A 21,012-nucleotide genomic window follows, 5' to 3' on the forward strand; every position below is an offset into this window, starting at 1 on the left:
TTTGATTGCATAAGACTTAAAAATTCTAAGATCTTGATAAATTCACATGAAATTCCATTTTAGGGAATAAGGTTTGAGGAACCACGTAAGAGAAAGCAGATAGGTTTTTAAGTTGTGAGAGAGTTGTTAAGGCAACTAGTTTGTTTTAGTTATTATCAAACATAGCCTCCAGACAGAGAAGACAGGAAAATTGAGGGAAGGGAAGGACTAGAAACAAAATGCATATTTGGTTAATAGGGTTTTATTTTAAAGTTTGTAAGATCACATTAAAATTTGTATTTAGTTTTTTTAGTTGTTAGATTTGCCTTAAATTTTGAGGTCATCTTGCACTTTTAACAGTAAATCATAAACTGTCTTTGGTGATTTCTTAAAATACTGTGACATTGTTAACTTGTCTGGTGCTTTATTATGAACATCTTTAATGTGTATATAGTTCAGCATGTATAATTCATGACTAAGATTTGTCCTTTTTCTCTTTCTAGGAAGATGATCCATATGATCTTGAAGACCTTTCTGCACAGAAATGAGGGAAATACAAAGAACCAAATGTAGTTCTGAAATGTGGGATCTGTATTTTGAGATGATTTTATTTTCAAAATGAGAAGTATATCTGGTTATCTTTATGAATGTAGAGACATGACAAGAGAGTTATGATGGCAAAAAACAAAGAGCCTCGCCCCCCGTCCTATACCATCAGTGTAGTTGGACTCTCTGGGACTGAAAAAGACAAAGGTAACTGTGGAGTTGGAAAGTCTTGTTTGTGCAATAGATTTGTACGCTCAAAAGCTGATGAATATTATCCAGAACATACTTCTGTGCTTAGCACCATTGACTTCGGAGGACGAGTAGTAAACAATGATCATTTTTTGTACTGGGGTGACATAACGCAAAGTGGTGAAGATGGAGTAGAGTGCAAAATTCATGTCATCGAACAAACTGAGTTCATTGATGACCAGACTTTCTTGCCTCATCGGAGTACGAATTTGCAACCATATATAAAGCGTGCAGCTGCCTCTAAATTGCAGTCAGCAGAAAAACTAATGTACATTTGCACTGATCAACTAGGCTTGGAACAAGACTTCGAACAGAAGCAAATGCCTGAAGGGAAGCTCAATGTAGATGGATTTTTATTGTGCATTGACGTAAGTCAGGGATGCAATAGGAAGTTTGATGATCAACTTAAATTTGTGAATAACCTTTTTGTCCAACTATCAAAATCAAAAAAACCTGTAATAATAGCAGCAACTAAATGTGATGAATGTGTGGATCATTATCTTAGAGAAGTTCAGGCATTTGCTTCAAACAAAAAGAACCTTCTTGTAGTGGAAACATCAGCACGATTTAACGTCAACATTGAGACATGTTTCACTGCACTGGTACAAATGTTGGATAAAACTCGTGGCAAGCCTAAAATTATTCCCTATCTGGATGCTTATAAAACACAGAGACAACTTGTTGTCACAGCAACAGATAAGTTCGAAAAACTTGTACAGACTGTAAGAGATTATCATGCAACTTGGAAAACTGTTAGTAACAAATTGAAAAATCATCCTGATTATGAAGAATACATCAACTTAGAGGGAACAAGAAAGGCTAGAAATACATTCTCAAAACACATAGAACAGCTTAAACAGGAACATATAAGAAAAAGGAGAGAAGAATATATAAATACTTTACCGAGAGCTTTTAACACTCTTTTGCCAAATCTGGAAGAGATTGAACATTTGAATTGGTCAGAAGCTTTGAAGTTAATGGAAAAGAGAGCAGATTTTCAGTTATGTTTTGTGGTGCTAGAAAAAACACCTTGGGATGAAACTGACCATATAGACAAAATCAACGATAGACGGATCCCATTTGACCTCCTGAGCACTTTAGAAGCTGAAAAAGTCTATCAGAACCATGTACAGCATCTAATATCAGAGAAGAGGAGGGTAGAAATGAAGGAAAAATTCAAGAAGACTTTGGAAAAAATTCAGTTTATTTCACCTGGGCAACCATGGGAGGAAGTTATGTGTTTTGTAATGGAGGATGAAGCCTTCAAATACATCACTGAGGCTGATAGCAAAGAGGTGTATGGTAGGCATCAGCGAGAAATAGTTGAAAAAGCCAAAGAAGAGTTTCAGGAAATGCTTTTTGAACATTCTGAACTTTTTTATGATTTAGATCTTAATGCAACACCTAGTTCAGATAAAATGAGTGAAATTCATACAGTTTTGAGTGAAGAACCTAGATATAAAGCTTTACAGAAACTTGCACCGGATAGGGAGTCTCTTCTACTTAAGCATATAGGATTTGTTTATCATCCCACTAAAGAAACATGTCTTAGTGGCCAAAACTGTACAGACATTAAAGTAGAGCAGTTACTTGCCAGTAGTCTTTTGCAGTTGGATCATGGTCGCTTACGGTTGTATCATGATAGCACCAATATAGATAAAGTTAACCTTTTCATTTTAGGGAAAGATGGCCTTGCCCAAGAACTAGCAAATGAGATAAGGACACAATCCACTGACGATGAGTATGCCTTAGATGGAAAAATTTATGAACTTGATCTTCGGCCTGTTGATGCCAAGTCGCCTTACTTTTTAAGTCAGTTGTGGACTGCTGCCTTTAAACCACATGGGTGCTTTTGTGTATTTAATTCCATTGAGTCACTGAATTTTATTGGGGAGTTTATTGGAAAAATAAGAACTGAAGCTTCTCAGATCAGAAAAGATAAGTATATGGCCAACCTTCCATTTACATTAATTCTGGCTAATCAGAGAGATTCTATTAGTAAGAATCTACCAATTCTCAGGCACCAAGGGCAACAGTTGGCAAACAAGTTACAGTGTCCTTTTGTAGATGTACCTGGTGGTACATATCCTCGTAAATTTAATGAAACCCAAATAAAGCAAGCTCTAAGAGGAGTATTAGAATCTGTTAAACATAATTTAGATGTGGTGAGCCCAGTTCCCACCAATAAGGATGTATCAGAAGCTGACTTGAGAATTGTCATGTGTGCCATGTGTGGTGATCCATTTAGTGTGGATCTTATTCTTTCACCCTTCCTTGATTCTCATTCTTGTAGTGCTGCCCAAGCTGGACAGAATAATTCCCTAATGCTTGATAAAATCATTGGTGAAAAAAGGAGGCGAATACAGATCACAATATTATCATACCATTCCTCAATTGGAGTAAGGAAAGATGAACTGGTTCATGGTTATATACTAGTGTATTCTGCCAAACGGAAAGCATCAATGGGAATGCTTCGAGCATTTCTGTCAGAGGTTCAGGACACCATCCCTGTACAACTGGTGGCAGTTACTGACAGCCAAGCAGACTTTTTTGAAAATGAGGCCATCAAGGAGTTAATGACTGAAGGAGAACACATTGCAACTGAGATCTCTGCTAAATTTACAGCATTGTATTCTTTATCTCAGTATCATCGGCAAACTGAGGTCTTTACACTGTTTTTCAGTGATGTTCTAGAGAAAAAAAATATGATAGAAAATTCCTATTTATCTGATAGTACAAGGGAATCAACCCATCAGAGTGAAGATGTTTTCCTGCCATCTCCCAGAGACTGTTTTCCCTACAACAACTACCCTGATTCAGATGATGATACAGAAGCACCACCTCCTTATAGTCCAATTGGGGATGATGTACAGCTGCTTCCAACACCTAGTGACCGATCCAGATATAGATTAGATTTGGAAGGAAATGAATACCCTATTCACAGCACCCCGAATTGTCATGACCATGAACGCAACCATAAAGTGCCTCCACCTATTAAACCTAAACCAGTTGCACCGAAGACAAACGTGAAAAAATTGGATCCAAACCTTTTAAAAACAATTGAAGCTGGTATTGGTAAAAATCCAAGAAAACAGACTTCTCGGGTGCCTTTGGCACATCCCGAAGATATGGATCCTTCAGATAACTATTCAGAACCTATTGACACAATTTTCAAACAGAAGGGCTATTCTGATGAGATATACGTTGTCCCAGATGACAGTCAGAATCGTGTTATTAAAATTAGAAACTCATTTGTAAATAACACCCAAGGAGATGAAGAAAATGGATTTTCCGATAGAACCTCGAAAAGTCATGGAGAACGGAGGCCTTCAAAATACAAATATAAATCTAAAACCCTGTTTAGTAAAGCCAAGTCATACTACAGAAGAACACATTCAGATGCAAGTGATGATGAGGCTTTCACGACTTCTAAAACGAAAAGAAAAGGAAGACATCGTGGAAGTGAGGAAGATCCACTTCTTTCTCCTGTTGAAACTTGGAAAGGTGGTATTGATAATCCTGCAATCACTTCAGATCAAGAGTTAGATGATAAGAAAATGAAGAAGAAAACCCACAAAGTGAAAGAAGACAAAAAAGTAAGTTTAATTTATGGTTCATAATGTTTCTAAAGATGTTTTGACTTTTAAAAAATTACTTTTTTAAGATAATGGATTTGATGTCAGTGAGAAGTTACGCTGTCATTTAGTAAGTGTAATTGGCAGCTCTTTTTAATTTTCTGAATATTTTGTGAGGATTGATTATTTTTTGTTACTTCATTTTATTTATTTTTTGTTACTTCATTTTATTTACTTGTGCTTTAACTTGTTCATTTCGCAGAGTCAGACATGACTGGGCAACTGAACAGCAAAAAGTTTATTTGGGGTGGAAGTTTGATTTTGTATTCTTCAGCATAAAAGTTCTAGGTGAATAGGTAGATTCTGTCTACAGAAACTTAGATATAAAATGCTTTTGTTCATTTTCTCTGTTTATAAGCATCCTATTTGTCTGTTTTTCCCTTTTGACTTCGCAGTTTTGCAGCTTGATTTGTTGACATATTAATTTGATATATTGGCATATTTGATATATTGTTTTTTTGCGGTTTGCTTTTTGCACTTCCCAGATACTGCATTTTTTACAAATTGAAGGTTTGTGACAACCCTGCAATGATCAAGGCTTCATAGCACCATTTTTCCAGTAGCATTTTCTTACTTCTTACGTGCTTTTGTGTTACATTTTGGTAATTCTCAAAATATTCTAAATGTTAAAATTATTATAATATTTGTTACAGTGGTCAGTGATTTTTGATGTTACTTTTGCAAAAAGAATACAACTCACTGAAGACTCAAATAATGATTAACACATTTTAGCTACGTTTTTAAATTGATGTACATACATTGGGTTTTTTAGGTATAATACTGTCGTACACTTAATAGACTGCCATATAGTGTACATGTAATTTTTACATGCACTGGGAAACCAGAGAATTTGTGTGATTCACTTTATTGTGATATTTGTTTTTAGGCAGTGGTCTGGAACTCAACCTGTATTATCTCCAAGACATGCCTATATAACATTGCTTTGAATTTTAGATTAATTGTGTTACGATACTTAAGAGAATTGGAAAACATGATATTTTGGAAGCTTTTAGATCTATAAGTGATTTTTTAATCCTTCAGTGTTTAACCTTAAACATAAATGTCACTTAAATGTTTGAAGCTCTGTTCTTAAAAAGATAAACATAGATTACAATGCAGCTTTATAAATATAGTTTTATGCTGCAGTTACACTTTAGGGCTTTGTATTATATATGTACAGTGTAGTGCCTTGGATGTCTCCAAGGCTAACTATTTATATCATAGTTATCCGTGGTATTTTTCCTTTAAGCATTACAGAAAAGCTGGAGCATTTTAGTGCAGCTTTTGTTTGCCTGGAAATTATTTTCATTGTGTAAGCTGGACTTGAGTAAGTTTGTCTTCTATTTCAGTTTAGTGAGCATTCACTAAAAACCTGCTAAATGCTTAAGTCTGTACAAAAAGTTGTTGAAGGATATAAAAGAATTGAAGATGCACATCCCTAAAAAAGCTTAAATGTTAGTTTGAAAGACAGTACCCTGTTTTTGGAACAGAGGTAGAAAAGTAATACTAGAGCACTGTAGGGAAGCATGTGTAATAGTTAAGAGCACATGATCTAGAGCCAGACTGCTAGCTGTGTAACTTCTGTATACTCCTTTCAAGGAAGATGGAGATAAACATATTTCCCTATGAGAAATACGTTCATAGTTATTTTAAATAGTGCTTGCTGTTGCTAAGTCACTTCAGTCGTGTCCGACTCTGTGCAACCCCAGAGACAGCAACCCACCAGGCTCCCCCGTCCCTGGGATTCTCCAGGCAATAATACTGGAGTGGGTTGCCATTTCCTTCTCCAATGCGTGAAAGTGAAAAGTGAAAGGGAAGTCGCTCAGTTGTGTCCGACTCTTCTCGACCCCGTGGACTGCAGCCTACCAGGCTCCTCGGTCCATGGGATTTCCCAGGCAAGAGTACTGGAGTGGGGTGCCATCGCCTTCTCCAAAATAGTGCTTGGCATGTGGTAAATTGATTAAATAAAAAAGTATATACGTTATTTTGTGATAATACTGTCAGATACATATATTAAGTGAATACAAGATGAGAGATCACCATAGAGGTATAGAGTTAGGTTCACAAAACTTCATGAAAAAGGTAAATCACCAGTTTTGAGTATTTTGATTGGTTTTTAGGAAGAAGAAAAGATATTTTAATAGGGGGAAGTCATTTGTACAGAGGTATAAGATTGTGTCTAGGCAAGTTAAGATAAAATAGGAAACTGTCCCAGTTGAGGGTACTGTGTAATATCATTACCTTTACAGGGAGGCCTGGCGTGCTGCAGTCCATGCGGTCACAAAGAGTTGGACACAACTGAGCAACTGAACTGAAACTTATAAGAGTCTGCTAAACTGAAGAGCTAGTTCAAATCCAAAAGCAGTTAGTTAAGCAGGGCCTGAGCAGTAAGAAAATTGTTTTGACTTGAGATTCCAAATAGGGAGGAGATTGGCATCAGGTAGTCTAGCTAGGAGGCCGATGTACACATTCAGTTTTGAAGTGATGAGTACAGAGACCAAATGAGAAATCAACAAAACTAAAAGTTTTATTATATGAAAAGACTAGAAACATAGACCAAAATCTGGCAAAATCAGGTATAAAGAGAAGGTGTAAACCCTGAGAATGAAAAGGGGAATATAATTACAAATAGATCAGATTAATAAGCAGAGAAACCAATGGCACACCACTCCAGTACTCCTGCCTGGAACATCCCATGCACGAGGAGCTTGGTGGGCTGCAGTCCATGGGGTTGCTAAGAGTAGGGCACAACTGAGTGACTTCACTTTCACGCATTGGAGAAGGAAATGGCAACCCACTCCAGTGTTGTTGCCTGGAGAATCCCAGGGACAGGGGAGCCTGGTGGGCTGCCATCTGTTGGGTCGCACAGAGCCGGACACGACTGAAGTGACTTAGCAGCAGCAGCAGATTAATAAGATAGTAGAAAATACTGTCAACAATTTAGATCAATAAATTTAAAAGTTAAGCAAAGTTGAAGTCCATTACAAGAAAGCTTAGAATAATCCTGTAACTGTTAAATAAGTTATGAAGTAGTAGTTACATCTTAGCACAAAAATACCAGGCCCAGGTAATTCTAAGGAGACTTTTTAAGGAACAGGTCATTCCAGTGTTCTACAAATCCAGAAAATCAGATCAGTCGCTCAGTCGTGTCCCACCCTTTGCGACCCCATGAATCGCAGCATGCCAGGCCTCCCTGTCCATCACCAGCTCCTGGAGTTCACCCAGACTCACGTCCATCGAGTCAGTGATGCCATCCAGCCATCTCATCCTCTGTCGTCCCCTTCTCCTCCTGACCCCAATCCCTCCCGGCATCAGAGTCTTTTCCATTGAGTCAACTCTTCGCATGAGGTGGCCAAAGTACTGGAGTTTCAGCTTTTGCATCATTCCTTCCAAAGAACACCCAGGACTGATCTCCTTCAGAATGGACTGGTTGGATCTCCTTGCAGTCCAAGGGACTCTCAAGAGTCTTCTCCAACACCACAGTTCAAAAGCATCAATTCTTCGGCACTCAGCCTTCTTCACAGTCCAACTCTCATATCCATACATGACCACAGGAAAAACCATAGCCTTGACTAGACGAACCTTTGTTGACAAAGTAATGTCTCTGCTTTTGAATATGCTATCTAGGTTGGTCATAACTTTCCTTCCAAGGAGCAAGCGTCTTTTAATTTCATAGCTGCAGTCACCATCTGCAGTGATTTTGGAGCCCCGAAAAATAAAGTCTGACACTGTTTCCACTCTTTGCACATCTATTTCCCATGAAGTGGTGGGACCGGATGCCATGATCTTCGTTTTCTGAATGTTGAGCTTTAAGCCAACTTTTTCACTCTCCACTTTCACTTTCATCAAGAGGCTTTTGAGTTCCTCTTCACTTTCTGCCATAAGGGTGGTGTCATCTGCATATCTGAGGTTATTGATATTTCTCCCAGCAATCTTGATTCCAGCTTGCGTTTCTTCCAGTCCAGCATTTCTCATGATGTACTCTGCATATAAGTTAAATAAGCAGGGTGACAATATCCAGCCTTGATGAACTCCTTTTCCTATTTGGAACCAGTCTGTTGTTCCATGTCCAGTTCTAACTGTTGCTTCCTGACCTGCATACAAATTTCTCAAGAGGCAGATAGGTGGTCTGGTATTCCCATCTGTTTCAGAATTTTCCACAGTTGATTGTGATCCACACAGTCAAAGGCTTTGGCATAGTCAATAAAGCAGAAATAGATGTTTATCTGGAACTCTCTTGCTTTTTCCATGATCCAGTGGATGTTGGCAATTTGATCTCTGGTTCCTCTGCCTTTTCTAAAACCAGCTTGAACATCTGGAAGTTCACGGTTCACGTATTGCTGAAGCCTGGCTTGGAGAATTTTGAGCATTACTTTACCAGCGTGTGAGATGAGTGCAACTGTGCGGTAGTTGGAGTATTCTTTGGCATTGCCTTTCTTTGGGATTGGAATGAAAACTGACCTTTTCCAGTCCTGTGGCCACTGCTGCGTTTTCCAAATTTGCTGGCATATTGAGTGCAGCACTTTCACAGCATCATCTTTCAGAATTTGGAATAGCTCAACTGGAATTCCATCATCTCCACTAGCTTTGTTCGTAGTGATGCTTTCTAAGGCCCACTTGACTTCACATTCCAGGATGTCTGGCTCTAGGTCAGTGATCATACCATCGTGATTATCTGGGTCGTGAAGACCTTTTTTTGTACAGTTCTTCTGTGTATTCTTGCCATCTCTTAATATCTTCTGCTTCTGTTAGGTCCATACCATTTCCGTCCTTTATCGAGCTCATCTTTGCATGAAATGTTCCTTTGGTATCTGATTTTCTTGAAGAGATCCCTAGTCTTTCCCATTCTGTTCTTTTCCTCTGTTTCTTTGCATTGATCGCTGAAGAAGGCTTTCTTATCTCTTCTTGCTATTCTTTGGAACTCTGCATTCAGATGTTTATATATTTCCTTTTCTCCTTTGCTTTTTGCTTCTCTTCTTTTCTCAGCTATTTGTAAGGCCTCCCCAGACAGCCATTTTGCTTTTTTGCATTTCTTTTCTATGGGAATGGTCTTGATCCCTGTCTCCTGTACAATGTCATGAACCTCATTCCATAGTTCATCAGGCACTCTATCTATCAGATCTAGGCCCTTAAATCTATTTCTCACTACCACTGTATAATCATAAGGGATTTGATTTAGGTCATACCTGAATGGTCTAGTGGTTTTCCCTACTTTCTTCAATTTCAGTCTGAATTTGGCAATAAGGAGTTCATGGTCTGAGCCACAGTCAGCTCCTGGTCTTGTTTTTGCTGACTGTATAGAGCTTCCCCATCTTTGGCTGCAAAGAATATAATCAATCTGATTTCAGTGTTGACCATCTATCTGGTGATATCCATGTGTAGAGTCTTCTCTTGTGTTGTTGGAAGAGGGTGTTTGTTATGACCAGTGCATTTTCTTGACAAAACTCTATTAGTCTTTGCCCTGCTTCATTCCGTATTCCAAGGCCAAATTTGCCTGTTATTCCAGGTGTTTCTTGACTTCCTACTTTTGCATTCCAGTCCCCTATAATGAAAAGGACATCTTTTTTGGGTGTTAGTTCTAAAAGGTCTTGTAGGTCTCCATAGAACCGTTCAACTTCAGCTTCTTCAGCGTTACTGGTTGGGGCATAGACTTGGATTACTGTGATATTGAATGGTTTGCCTTGGAAACGAACAGAGATCATTCTGTCGTTTTTAAGATTGCATCCAAGTACTGCATTTCGGACTCTTGTTGACCATGATGGCCACTCCATTTCTTCTGAGGGATTCCTGCCCGCAGTAGTAGATATAATGGTCATCTGAGTTAAATTCACCCATTCAAGTCCATTTCAATTCGCTGATTCCTAGAATGTCGACATTCACTCTTGCCATCTCTTGTTTGACCACTTCCAATTTGCCTTGATTCATGGACCTGACATTCCAGGTTCCTATGCAATATTGCTCTTTACAGCATCAGACCTTGCTTCTATCACCAGTCACATCCACAGTTGGGTATTGTTTTTGCTTTGGCTCCATCCCTTCATTCTTTCTGGACGAGATACCCTTCGTCCAAGGTAAGGAGCAATGGCTGCGCTTTGCTGGAGCAGCCGTGAAGAGATACCCCACGCCCAAGTTAAGAGAAACCCAAGTAAGACAGTAGGTGTTGAAATAGGGCATCAGAGGGCAAACACACGAAACCATACTCACAGAAAACTAGTCAATCTAATCACACTAGGACCACAGCCTTGTCTAACTCAATGAAACTAAGCCATGCCCGTGGGGCAACCCAAGACGGGTGGGTCATGGTGGAGAGATTTGACAGAATGTGGTCCACTGGAGAAGGGGATGGCAAACCACTTCAGTATTCTTGCCTTGAGAACCCCATGAACAGTATGAAAAGGCAAAATGACAGGATACTGAAAGAGAAACTCCCCAGGTCAGTATGTGCCCAATATGCTACTGGAGATCAGTGGAGAAATAACTCCAGAAAGAATGAAGGGATGGAGCCAAAGCAAAAACAATCCAGAAAATAGAGTAGGAGAATTCATTCAGTTTATTCTCTGTGAAGTTACCTATTCTTAGTCCCAGAGCCCCATTTTACTTATGAGTGCACATGCAAAAATTTTAAAGTGCAAGTCCACAGACTCTTAACTGCAACTTTGAAATCCATAACCTCTGAAAATCAAAAATTTTTGTAGAATTTGGCAGCATGATCTGATTTACCCTGTTCTTGGGAAAATCCTACTTGAACTGGTGTGTGAGGCTACATATAATCATTGTTTGTCTTATTTTAAAAAATATCCATATAGTTCACTGCAGATATTTTCATGTATTTGAACACAGGGTACTGACCCACAATTGTTGGGGTTGTCAGATGTATTTAAACGCCAAAAAAAAAAAAAAAATCAACAATATATAGAAACTACTTGATAAAATTTAATGCATTAGCTTCTTACTAATTTAGTGGAAAGCTACTAAATTATGAACAGATGAGAGCTTACTTGAGAACAGGTATCTATAAATACGCAAACAAGTGAATCACTTTAAATAACATCCTCATGAGGGAAATAAATTCCCTTTTGACCCAGAAACTAGATAGAATATTTATAATATCGCCACTTCCAGTCAATATTATACAGAGATCCTAGTTAAAGCAAAAAGATAAGGAAAAAATAATAAAAGCATGAGTATTGGAAAGAAACAAAACTTTCATTAGTGGCTGATGATATGATTGGCCTATGTAAAAGCCAAATAGGATCTATAGATAAATTATAAATAAAAGAGCAAAGTTAGTTCCATATATCATCAATAATCAAGTCAGTTGCATCTCTATACCTCAGCAATAAATAACTAGAAAAAGTAATTAGAGAAGACACCATTTACAAAAGCATAGCAGATTATCTAGTGCCTAGGAGTAATTGTAACGTAATGTGCAAACCTCTGTTGAAAAGCATAAAACATTATTTTAAGTCATTAAAGAGTATCTAAATAAATGGGGAGCTGTTGCCTTCATGTCCATGAATGTGGCTTATCATAAAGAAGTTATTGTTCTTCAGACTCTACATCTCTAAATTGTGTTGTTTCACTCAAAGTGTCAGATTTTTCAAGAAATTTTACACAGATTCTAATACAAATATGGAAGAGTAGTAAATACAAATATCGAATAGCTAGGACACTTCTGAAGAAGAAAGGCAGAGGTGGAGTGGTGATATATGTGCTTATTCTGTCAAATTGTGTAGAACTTTAGTATTTAACACAGTGTGGTATTGGCATAGAGACAGTCACATTGACCAGTAAGATAGAACAGAGAGCTCCCAAATATACAGACCTCTGACTCAGAACTTTCCTTCCAAGTCACCTAAGGCTGTTGAACACTTGAAATGTGGCTAATCTGAATTAGGATAAACTGGTCTACAGGGTAAGTAAAGGCTTCTCTGAGACTTGTCATTTTTTAGATCTGATATATGAATAGAACTTAACTAGGGGAGTGGTTGGGTGGATGGAAGAATATTTAATCCTAAATGAATAGAATGTGCATGTTCTTAAAGGAGGTCACTGTGACTAGTCAATGATCTAAAACAATTGTTGACAAACTTTCTGTAAAGAGCTAAATAATAAATATATGAGACTTTGAAGATGTAATACATCCTGTATCATAACTGCTCAGTTTTACTGTTGCAGTGCAAAAGCAGCCATGGACAATACGTAAATGAATTGAGTATGGCTATTTTCAAAAAACAGGCAACAGGGTAAACTGGTCCGCTAGGCCATAGTTGGCTGACACCTGACCTATGGGAGAGAATAGTACAAAGAGAGGTTTGAGAGTGGGGACTGGACTCAGACCTTTTTATTACTGTTGGACTTTTTGTTATTGAGCCTAAGAGTAAATTGAAATGAACAGAGTTAGTGAATCTGCAATCACTTGGTTTCAGTGTGTAGTATAGGTTGAGTGATATGGAAGACCAGTAGGCATTTACAGTAGCCTAAGTGAATCGTGATGAACGATTTGAATAGTTGGAGTCGGGAGGGAGAATGGTGGCAATGGATGGAATGGGGTGGATTTGGTGAATATATTGCGTATATGAGGGAAGGGTAAAGATGATGAATGAGAGAGGAAAGATACCGCCTTGGTTTCTAGCTTGTGCAGCTTAATTAGTGATGATGCTATTCCTTACATGAAGTGAAGTCGCTCAGTTGTGTCCGACTCTTTGCAACCCCATGGACTGTAGCCTACCAGGCTCCTCTGTCCATGGGATTTTCCAAGCAATAGTACTGGAGTGGATTGCCGTTTCCTTCTCCAGGGCATTTTCCTGACCCAGGGACCGAACCCAGGTCTCCCGCATTCTAGACAGACGCTTAACTGTCTGAGCCACCAGGAAGTTCCTTACATAGAGCATTGGAAATTTGCCAGGTTTGGAATTGAGGGGTAGAAGTTAGAGTTCAGGTCGAGGTGTAAAGTAGGTATTTAGATATGCAGATCTTCAGAGAAGAGGTCTGAGTTGGAGATACATATTTAGGAGACAGTGAAGCAGAGATGGCAGTAGATGAAATGACATAGGGGGAGTGAATACAGTTGTCTAACACAGCCTTGAAGAGCTACCAACGTTGAATGGCCAGGTAGCAGAGATTATCCTTAAAGGTAGGGAGAATAAACAAAGATCACATACCCTTTCTTAGCTGATTGCCTCACCTGTAAATTAAGAATTACAATGTTTTCCTTGGAATTGTGGGAGAAGTTGGAACTATGTGTTTCAAATGCCTGCCATGTAGCAGTGCTCAATAAATGCTATTATAATGTGCTTCATGCCTGAAATATCCCAGTATACTCCATCTGTATTTCAGAATAGTCCTCTGTCCCATTTGCTGGATTACTTTCCTGACTCATTTTTAAATTAAATACTCCTAAGTTTTGCACTTACGTGATTTCTGTGATTTCTGATCCTAAGTTTATGTACTTTTCTTTCTTTTATTTTCTAAGAGAAAAGTTCATTCTCTTAACCTTTGTTCTTTGATTCCAGCATGGGAGCTATAGTCTAGGAATATTTTCTTAGGTTCCTTGACATCTGGAAAATCATAACATTTGGGCATTAGTGGCATTTAAAAGAGGCTCAAAGACCTGATTCTCCTAATGTGGGCTTTGATTGTCATTTCTGCCAATCAGAGATGGCTTTATGCTTAACTATCTTTTGTTCTGTACCCCCAAAGGAGTTTAGTATTAGTTGTGGGAACAAGAGCTGTAAGATATTCCTTGGTTTGGAAAGATTTGTAAGGATTATTTTCTTAAATCATGGCCCATTATACATATATATTTCTGTGTAAAGGGAATTTTCTAAAACAGTACCTACTTTATAAGTTATTTTGATTTTCTAGCCTATTATAGTGAAAAAATAGGTGCTGGTTTATGACCTATTAAATTGATTTTGTAACTTACAAGTGCTTGTAAAACAGTGCTTAAGAGAATGAACTAAATGAGAAATTTTGAGTTGTATTGATAAAATTGCCAGTTTTTAACACATGCATGCAGTGAAGTGAGATGTACTTGTCTTTTCTTCAGTATCCATTTTGGTGCTATCCTCTTGATTCAGATAGTAAATAGTAGAATACTTGGTGAATTTTGTGGTGCATTAGAATAAGCTGGCGGAGAAGGCAGTGGCACCCCACTCCAGTACTTCTGCCTGGAAAACCGCATGGACGGAGGAGCCTGGTAGGCTGCAGGCCATGGGGTCCCTAGAGTCGGACACGACTGAGCGACTTCACTTTCACTTTTCACTTTCATGCATTGGAAAAGGAAATTGCAGCCCACTCCAGTGTTCTTGCCTGGAGAATCCCAGGGATGCGGGAGCCTGGTGGGCTTCCGTCTCTGGGGTCGCATAGAGTTGGACACGACTGAAGCGATTTAGCAGCAGCAGCAGCAGCAGCAGAATAAGCTGGTATTCTAATGATTTTTCATTTTCAGCCTTTTTAAAAGTTGTTTTCCTGTCGTTTCCAGGTCGTGAATCTTTTCATACACTTATTTTTATTAGCAACTACCAACTGGTATTTTACCCTCAGATGTTCCTTCCAATCCATATTATTATTTTTTTTTTTTTTTATTGCTCCCTTCTTACTAAACCCCTCTATCAGTATCTTAGAAGATTCTGCTGCTTTAGCTATTGTACTAGGGCTTAGAGCCTGTTAAGGAAAGAATACCAAAGTAGGTATGTTTTCTTCAAAACAAGTTAATGTATTATTAGTAAGTAGTGAATTGATACCAAGCTATTACTATGGTAGATCCTTTAGAATAGTAAATCTTAAGTTTAGAATTATTAGACTTCTGACTTCTAGAACCTCAGTCTTTATTAAGTAAAATGCCCAGTTTGAAAATACTGTCAAGCCAAACAGTGGTAACAAGAACTTTCTCTTGATCTAGAAATTGTTCATCCCAGATACAAAAGTAATGAAATACGTGAAAATATGTCTGTGTTGAACTGCTGTTTGTCTGTATCAGAATGTATAAGTTATAGGGTAAGTTGCATGTTGTTGTTTTTTTTAATGTGTATCACTTTTTTAGTGTAACCTTCTGACGGTTACTTAAGTGACTGTCGGTGTTCACATCTGAGAGAAACTAGAGTCCTGAAAGAATTATATTTAAGGCTAACTAAAAATTGAATGCTTGAAAAACTTACTATAGAAAGAGGAGTTCTTAGAGGTCAGATACAGATAATGTAGTTTGTACCTGTTTAATGAACAGGGTCATTTAACCAAGTCTTGAACTGCTTGACAGTTTCAGATTTTCTATTTTTTACCTATTTTTTTTTTAATCTAAAGATTTCTGGGCAGTTGATATAGGGTGCCCATTGTATCTATTATTACCTTGCAGACACTTCCTTAATGGAGAGAATAAGGGTCACTTTTGTAAAGGAAGTGTGTTCAGAAGAATGAGAAAACTGCTTTCCCAGATTCCTCAGTCAGCGTCAGCATCTTTTCCAGTTTCATTGCTGTGAGTTGGGTCCTGTCTCCATTCCTAACCAATGAAGTCTGGCCAGGAGAGTAGAATTATGCTGCTGAATGTTGACCTGAGCCTTTAGAGCTCTGGGTGAGGTTGGCTTCCCCCAAATTAGGGTAATTTCTAAGGGATGAAAGCCAGTGTCTACTGCAGGCTGGATTTATATCTTGTTTATGGTTGATCTCCATGTCCTTGCACAATGTGTTGTACTATGATCAATTGAAGTCAGTATGAATATATGACTTTTTTTTGTAGTGGTAATAAAACAACCATTTATATATATATATATATATTTTAATAATTGCATTTATTTGACTCAAGAAATTGTTTTTTTATCTAATAAGCATCTTACTGAATGCTTGCTATGACAGAGGAACACTGGCCAAAGTTATGACTTGGTCGTGGGCTCTGCTCTCAGGAATTCAGTCTAGTAAATTTGGTTTTGTTGAATATTAAGCATTTTTTATATTTTCATCAAGGTTAGTAAAACTTCTGGTATCTCTCATTTGGAAAGCATTTACTTAGGTGTCTTTAGTAACAGCTTCTATTGCTTTCATACTGGCTAATTGGCTAAATATGTTCTGCCTCTGATTGATTAGTTCTAAAGTGTTTCAGAAATTTCTCATGAAGTTAAAATTGGTTTCTTTAGTAGCATTTCTGGTGCTGGTGACATCAATTAATGGTATGACATAAGTGTGAATATAGGAGTATTTCTGCCTGTATTTTACTGTTTGCTGTTTCTTTGGATTTGGTTTTTGCTGTGGGTTTGACCAAGATCTATTGCTCTTCAAATTCAAAATAAAATGTAATTCAGAATGGTTAGTGTTTAAAGTATATTTTGATTGACACGTTCTAATAAGACTTATTTTAAATGATTGTCAGTGGTATGCTTGTTTTTTACTAATTTAAGAGCAAATGTTAATGTCTTCAGTTGTGTGTCTCTATTCAAACTTTGTGTTTTTTCTTAGCTTTCATAGTAGTATGTTGAATGTTTAGCAAAACCTGGCATAGCACAAATTATTGAAGTTACTCTTAGTTCTATAGCATTATAATTTTTAGAATATGTTTAGTTAATGAAACTGGAGCCTATTATACGAAGTGAAGTCAAAAAGAATAACACTAATACAGTATATTAACATATATATGAAATTTAGAAAGATGATAATGACAACCCTATATGCAAGAGAGACGTAGATGTAAAGAACAGACTTTTGAACTCTGAGAGAGAAGGCGAGGGTGGGATGATTTGAGAGAATAGCACTGAAACATGCATGTTACCATATGTGAAACAGATGACCAGTGCAAGTCCAATGCATGAAGCGGGGCACTCAAAGCCGGTGCTCTGGGACAACCCAGAGGGATGGGGTGGGGGGAGATTCAGGATTGGGGGACACATGTACACCCATGGCTTGATTAATGTTGATGTATGGTAAAAACCACCACCAAAATATAAACCAGAATATATATATATATATATATATATATATATATATATCAAGGAGGCACTTAACTCCTGTAACACAAAATATGTGTTCTTACTATAATTTTATAATGAGTGGGCAGTTGTTACTCTTCCAAGACTTATGAGTCTATAGGTTTATCAATTTTTATGTGCTCCAAAATTTTATGTACTGCAAATTGTCCCACTCAGCCCTAGAAGAGTTATTTCTACAGTAGGTATTGTTGTATAATTTTTAGCTCTTAACTTTTTCTTGTCATCACAGTCGGAGTGTTGAAAGAGCCGTCAGTAGGACTTAATCTGTGACTATGTAAAGAGACGCCTCAGAGGAAGGACGACTACTTTTTAAAAGTAGTAATTTCTGATGTTTGCAGTTCTTAGAACAAAATACCAAGGGTATGACAAAAGTCGTCTTGAGAAAGTAACTTTGTGCAAATAAAAGGTACATTTTGCATGTGCATGTGTAATTGTTTTGAGCTTTCTGGAAATTGTTCTTAGCCTTTGAGAATCTAAGGAAGGGTTTGGGAAAAAGGAAAAATGCACATTTGCAAAATTTTAGTGGCATTTTAAAGGTTTCTTATGTACTTACTAAAACTGTGGACTCTAGAACCTTTGTTGATGTAAGAGGAGAACACACTTGAATTTTTCTTCATTCTTTACTGATGCTCTCATTGTTGGATTGGCAAGTCACTAGAGTACCAGAAAGAACCTAACAGATGACATGAAAAGCAAAGGGAGAAGTAGTGGTTTTAAGAATAAAATGCTGGGTATAATATAAAACTTATTTTCCCTTTAATACACTTGAAAATAAATATTTAGGGAAGCTGGGAAGAAATCTACTCATCCTTTACTGGAATAGATTTTGCTAGGTCCCTCTCCTGGTGGTGGTGTTCAGTTGCTCAGTTGTGTTCAGCTTCCTCATCCTTCACTATCTCCTGGAGTTTGCTCAGATTCATGTCCATTGAGTCGATGATGTGACTCCAGATTTAATTTTTTTTTGTAATAAAGTTGTTAATGGCATTAATAAAATGCCTGCCAGGTAGATAATATATGTGGAAATGCTTTATAGGAAGATGTCATCTTAGAGATTAATCAGTGTGAGAACCATTTTGTCTGATTAGTATATACAAGAACCCAGACCACATTTTATTTGCCCTCAGTTTTCTCTTCCTTCTTTTCACATAGTGTTAGGTTAAAGGGTGTGAGAGAGTATTCACAATATCTCTCATTTGTAAAGTGTTTGAACGTCTCAGCACCTAACATTTCTTATAGAATTGGTTTTTTTCTAAAGTATTAAGTAGATCTTCACAGAACACTGGTTTCCACTAAAGACTTCTTTCTTATATTGGTGTGTTACGCTATGGGCTTCCCTAGTAGCTCAGCTGGTAAAGAATCCGCCTGCAATGTGGGAGACCCAGTTCGATTCCTGGGTCAGGAAGATCCCTTGGAGAAGGGATCGGCTCCCCACTCCAGTATTCTTGGGCTTCCCTGGTGGCTCAGCTGGTAAGAAATCCACCTGTAATGTGGGAGACCTGGATTTGATCCCTGGGTTAGGAAGATACTCTGGAGAAGGAAACAGCTACCCACCCACTCCAGTATTCTTGCCTGAAGGATCCCATGGACAAAGGAGCCTGGCAGGCTACAGTCTAAGGGGTCGCAAAGAATTGGACACGACTGAGCGATTAAGCACACACACACATGCTATGGTGTAATATTCTTCCAGCATAATCACTTTATAGTAGTTTTACTGCTTTGTAGTTCAGTAAGTTTTATTTTTATTATTACATTGTAAGCTTTTTGAGGGCTGTTATGATTATCATTCATCTTTGTGTACCCTATAGTAGTGATTCTCAATCCTGAATTTAAAAAAAACTCAGACTTCTCAGGGTTATATTTATAGCCATCTCCCAAATTTGAATTCTCAGTCCTTGTTATTAGCTAGCACAATGGTTCTCAACCACGGTCAGTTTTGACCTGCAGTGAGCATCTGGCAATGCCTGAAGACATTTTTGGCTGTCAGAACTAGGGTGGGGGTTTGCTACTGACAGCTGTTGGGTAAAGGTCAGGGATGCTGCTAAACACCCTGTAATTCAAAATGTCAATAATACTGAAGTTGAGAAACTCTGTCTAGCTGAATGGGCCTTTAAGGAAATTCCTGTGCGTTCTAGAAGTCGATCGTACGAGGCATGTTTGTACCTGCTCATTAGGAGAGGCAGGTTTTTCCTCACAGGTCATAGATATTACTTCCCTATCCTCACCATGATTGGTTAAGAATGTATTTTCATGAAGGAGGTGCTCTGGGTCTAAACTACATGCTATTGCTATTTATTTTAGTTGGCTGATCTTTATTCTGCCATAAAACATGTTTCCATTTCATTGTCACAGTCTTAGTTGAGGTTATCATAACTTCCTACTTGGATTATTGCAGTGACCTTTTTAAGAAAAATTTAACTTGATTCATTGTAGATGGACATACCATTGTAAGAAATAATGCAGAAAGATTCCATGTACCCTTTGTCCAGTTTCCCATAAAGGTAACATCTTACAAAACTAGTACAATATCACAAACAGGATATTGACATTAACCCACGGGTCTTTGGAGTCTGCCAGGTTTGCTTGTACTCGTGTGTGTGTGTGTGTGTGTGTGTGTATTCTGTGAAGTTTTTCACGTGTGTAGCTTTGTGTGCCCTGTCCTGCAGAATACCTAGCATGATGTTACGTACATGGTAAATGCTCAGTTCTTACATTCTGTTGAAGATACATTACTTTATTCCAAATGAATTTGCATAGAGTTGGTTGTTAATTCTTCTTGTAGTTTTATGATAGGAATCATTATTTTGTATGAATCCTGATTTTATTAGGTTCAAATACTTAAGTTTAGGTACACCTATATGTTGACTCCCATAGGAAAAAAAATTAGGTATAATGAAACTATTTGCATAACTGGTAAATAAACCAACAGTACCTTGTATGTTTATTAACAGAAACATATCGTGAATGCTTTCTCAGGCTCCTGTTTATCATTCTGTTTGCTTCTTTTAGTGTTGACTGAGCACCTGTGTGCCAGATACTGTGCCAAGGTGTAAGTAATAAAAAGGAAAATTACCCTTTAATAAAAAGGTAATAAAAAGGAAGTACTCTAGGACAATTTCTAGAGTATTTTGGAAGTCCTACCAATAGGGCTTCTTATGCATTCACTGTAGAGAGTAAGGGAAAATCAAGATTGATTATTAATTTATGGTATAAGCAATGGTATAAGCAACGGGTGGGTTTAGATTTGCTGGGATAGTGAAGAAGACTAAGCTAAGGGTGAAAAGTTTCAGATCAGAGAGAATCAGGACATCTGTTTTGTGCCTTTTATATTATGTTAAAATACCTGTGTTGACATCCCAGTGGAAGTATAAAGGTTAGATGTATGAATCTGATACTCAGAGGAAAAGTTTTCAGGATAGAAGAACATTGAAAGCCATGAGTTTAGATAAATTCACATAAGGACAGAGAATGGGTGGAGAAGGGAGAACTTAGAACTGACACTGGGTAAACCAGAAAGAGTTATAGTAGATGAAACTGAAAAAGGAATTCTTGAGAAAAGAGGAAAAACTAGTAAAGAGTCGTAACATGGGAGCCAAGAGAGCAAGTGTTTAAGAAGAAGTGATCAATCA

General features: G+C 37.8%; 1 protein-coding gene across 3 annotated transcripts in view; it reads left to right on the top strand.

The window, feature by feature from the left end:
- ARHGAP5 (Rho GTPase activating protein 5) overlaps positions 1-21,012 on the top strand; it is a 79,287-nt gene that overhangs the window by 12,474 nt on the left and 45,801 nt on the right. For all 3 annotated transcript variants that reach the window (XM_024982060.2, XM_024982064.2, XM_024982061.2), the window contains exon 2: positions 483-4,370. In XM_024982060.2, coding sequence (XP_024837828.1) covers positions 651-4,370 — 3,720 coding nt within the window. In that variant the 5' untranslated portion in view covers positions 483-650. The remainder of the gene's footprint in view (positions 1-482; positions 4,371-21,012) is intronic.

The sequence above is a fragment of the Bos taurus genome, chromosome 21, assembly GCF_002263795.3.
Source record: "Bos taurus isolate L1 Dominette 01449 registration number 42190680 breed Hereford chromosome 21, ARS-UCD2.0, whole genome shotgun sequence".
NCBI lineage: Eukaryota > Metazoa > Chordata > Mammalia > Artiodactyla > Bovidae > Bos > Bos taurus.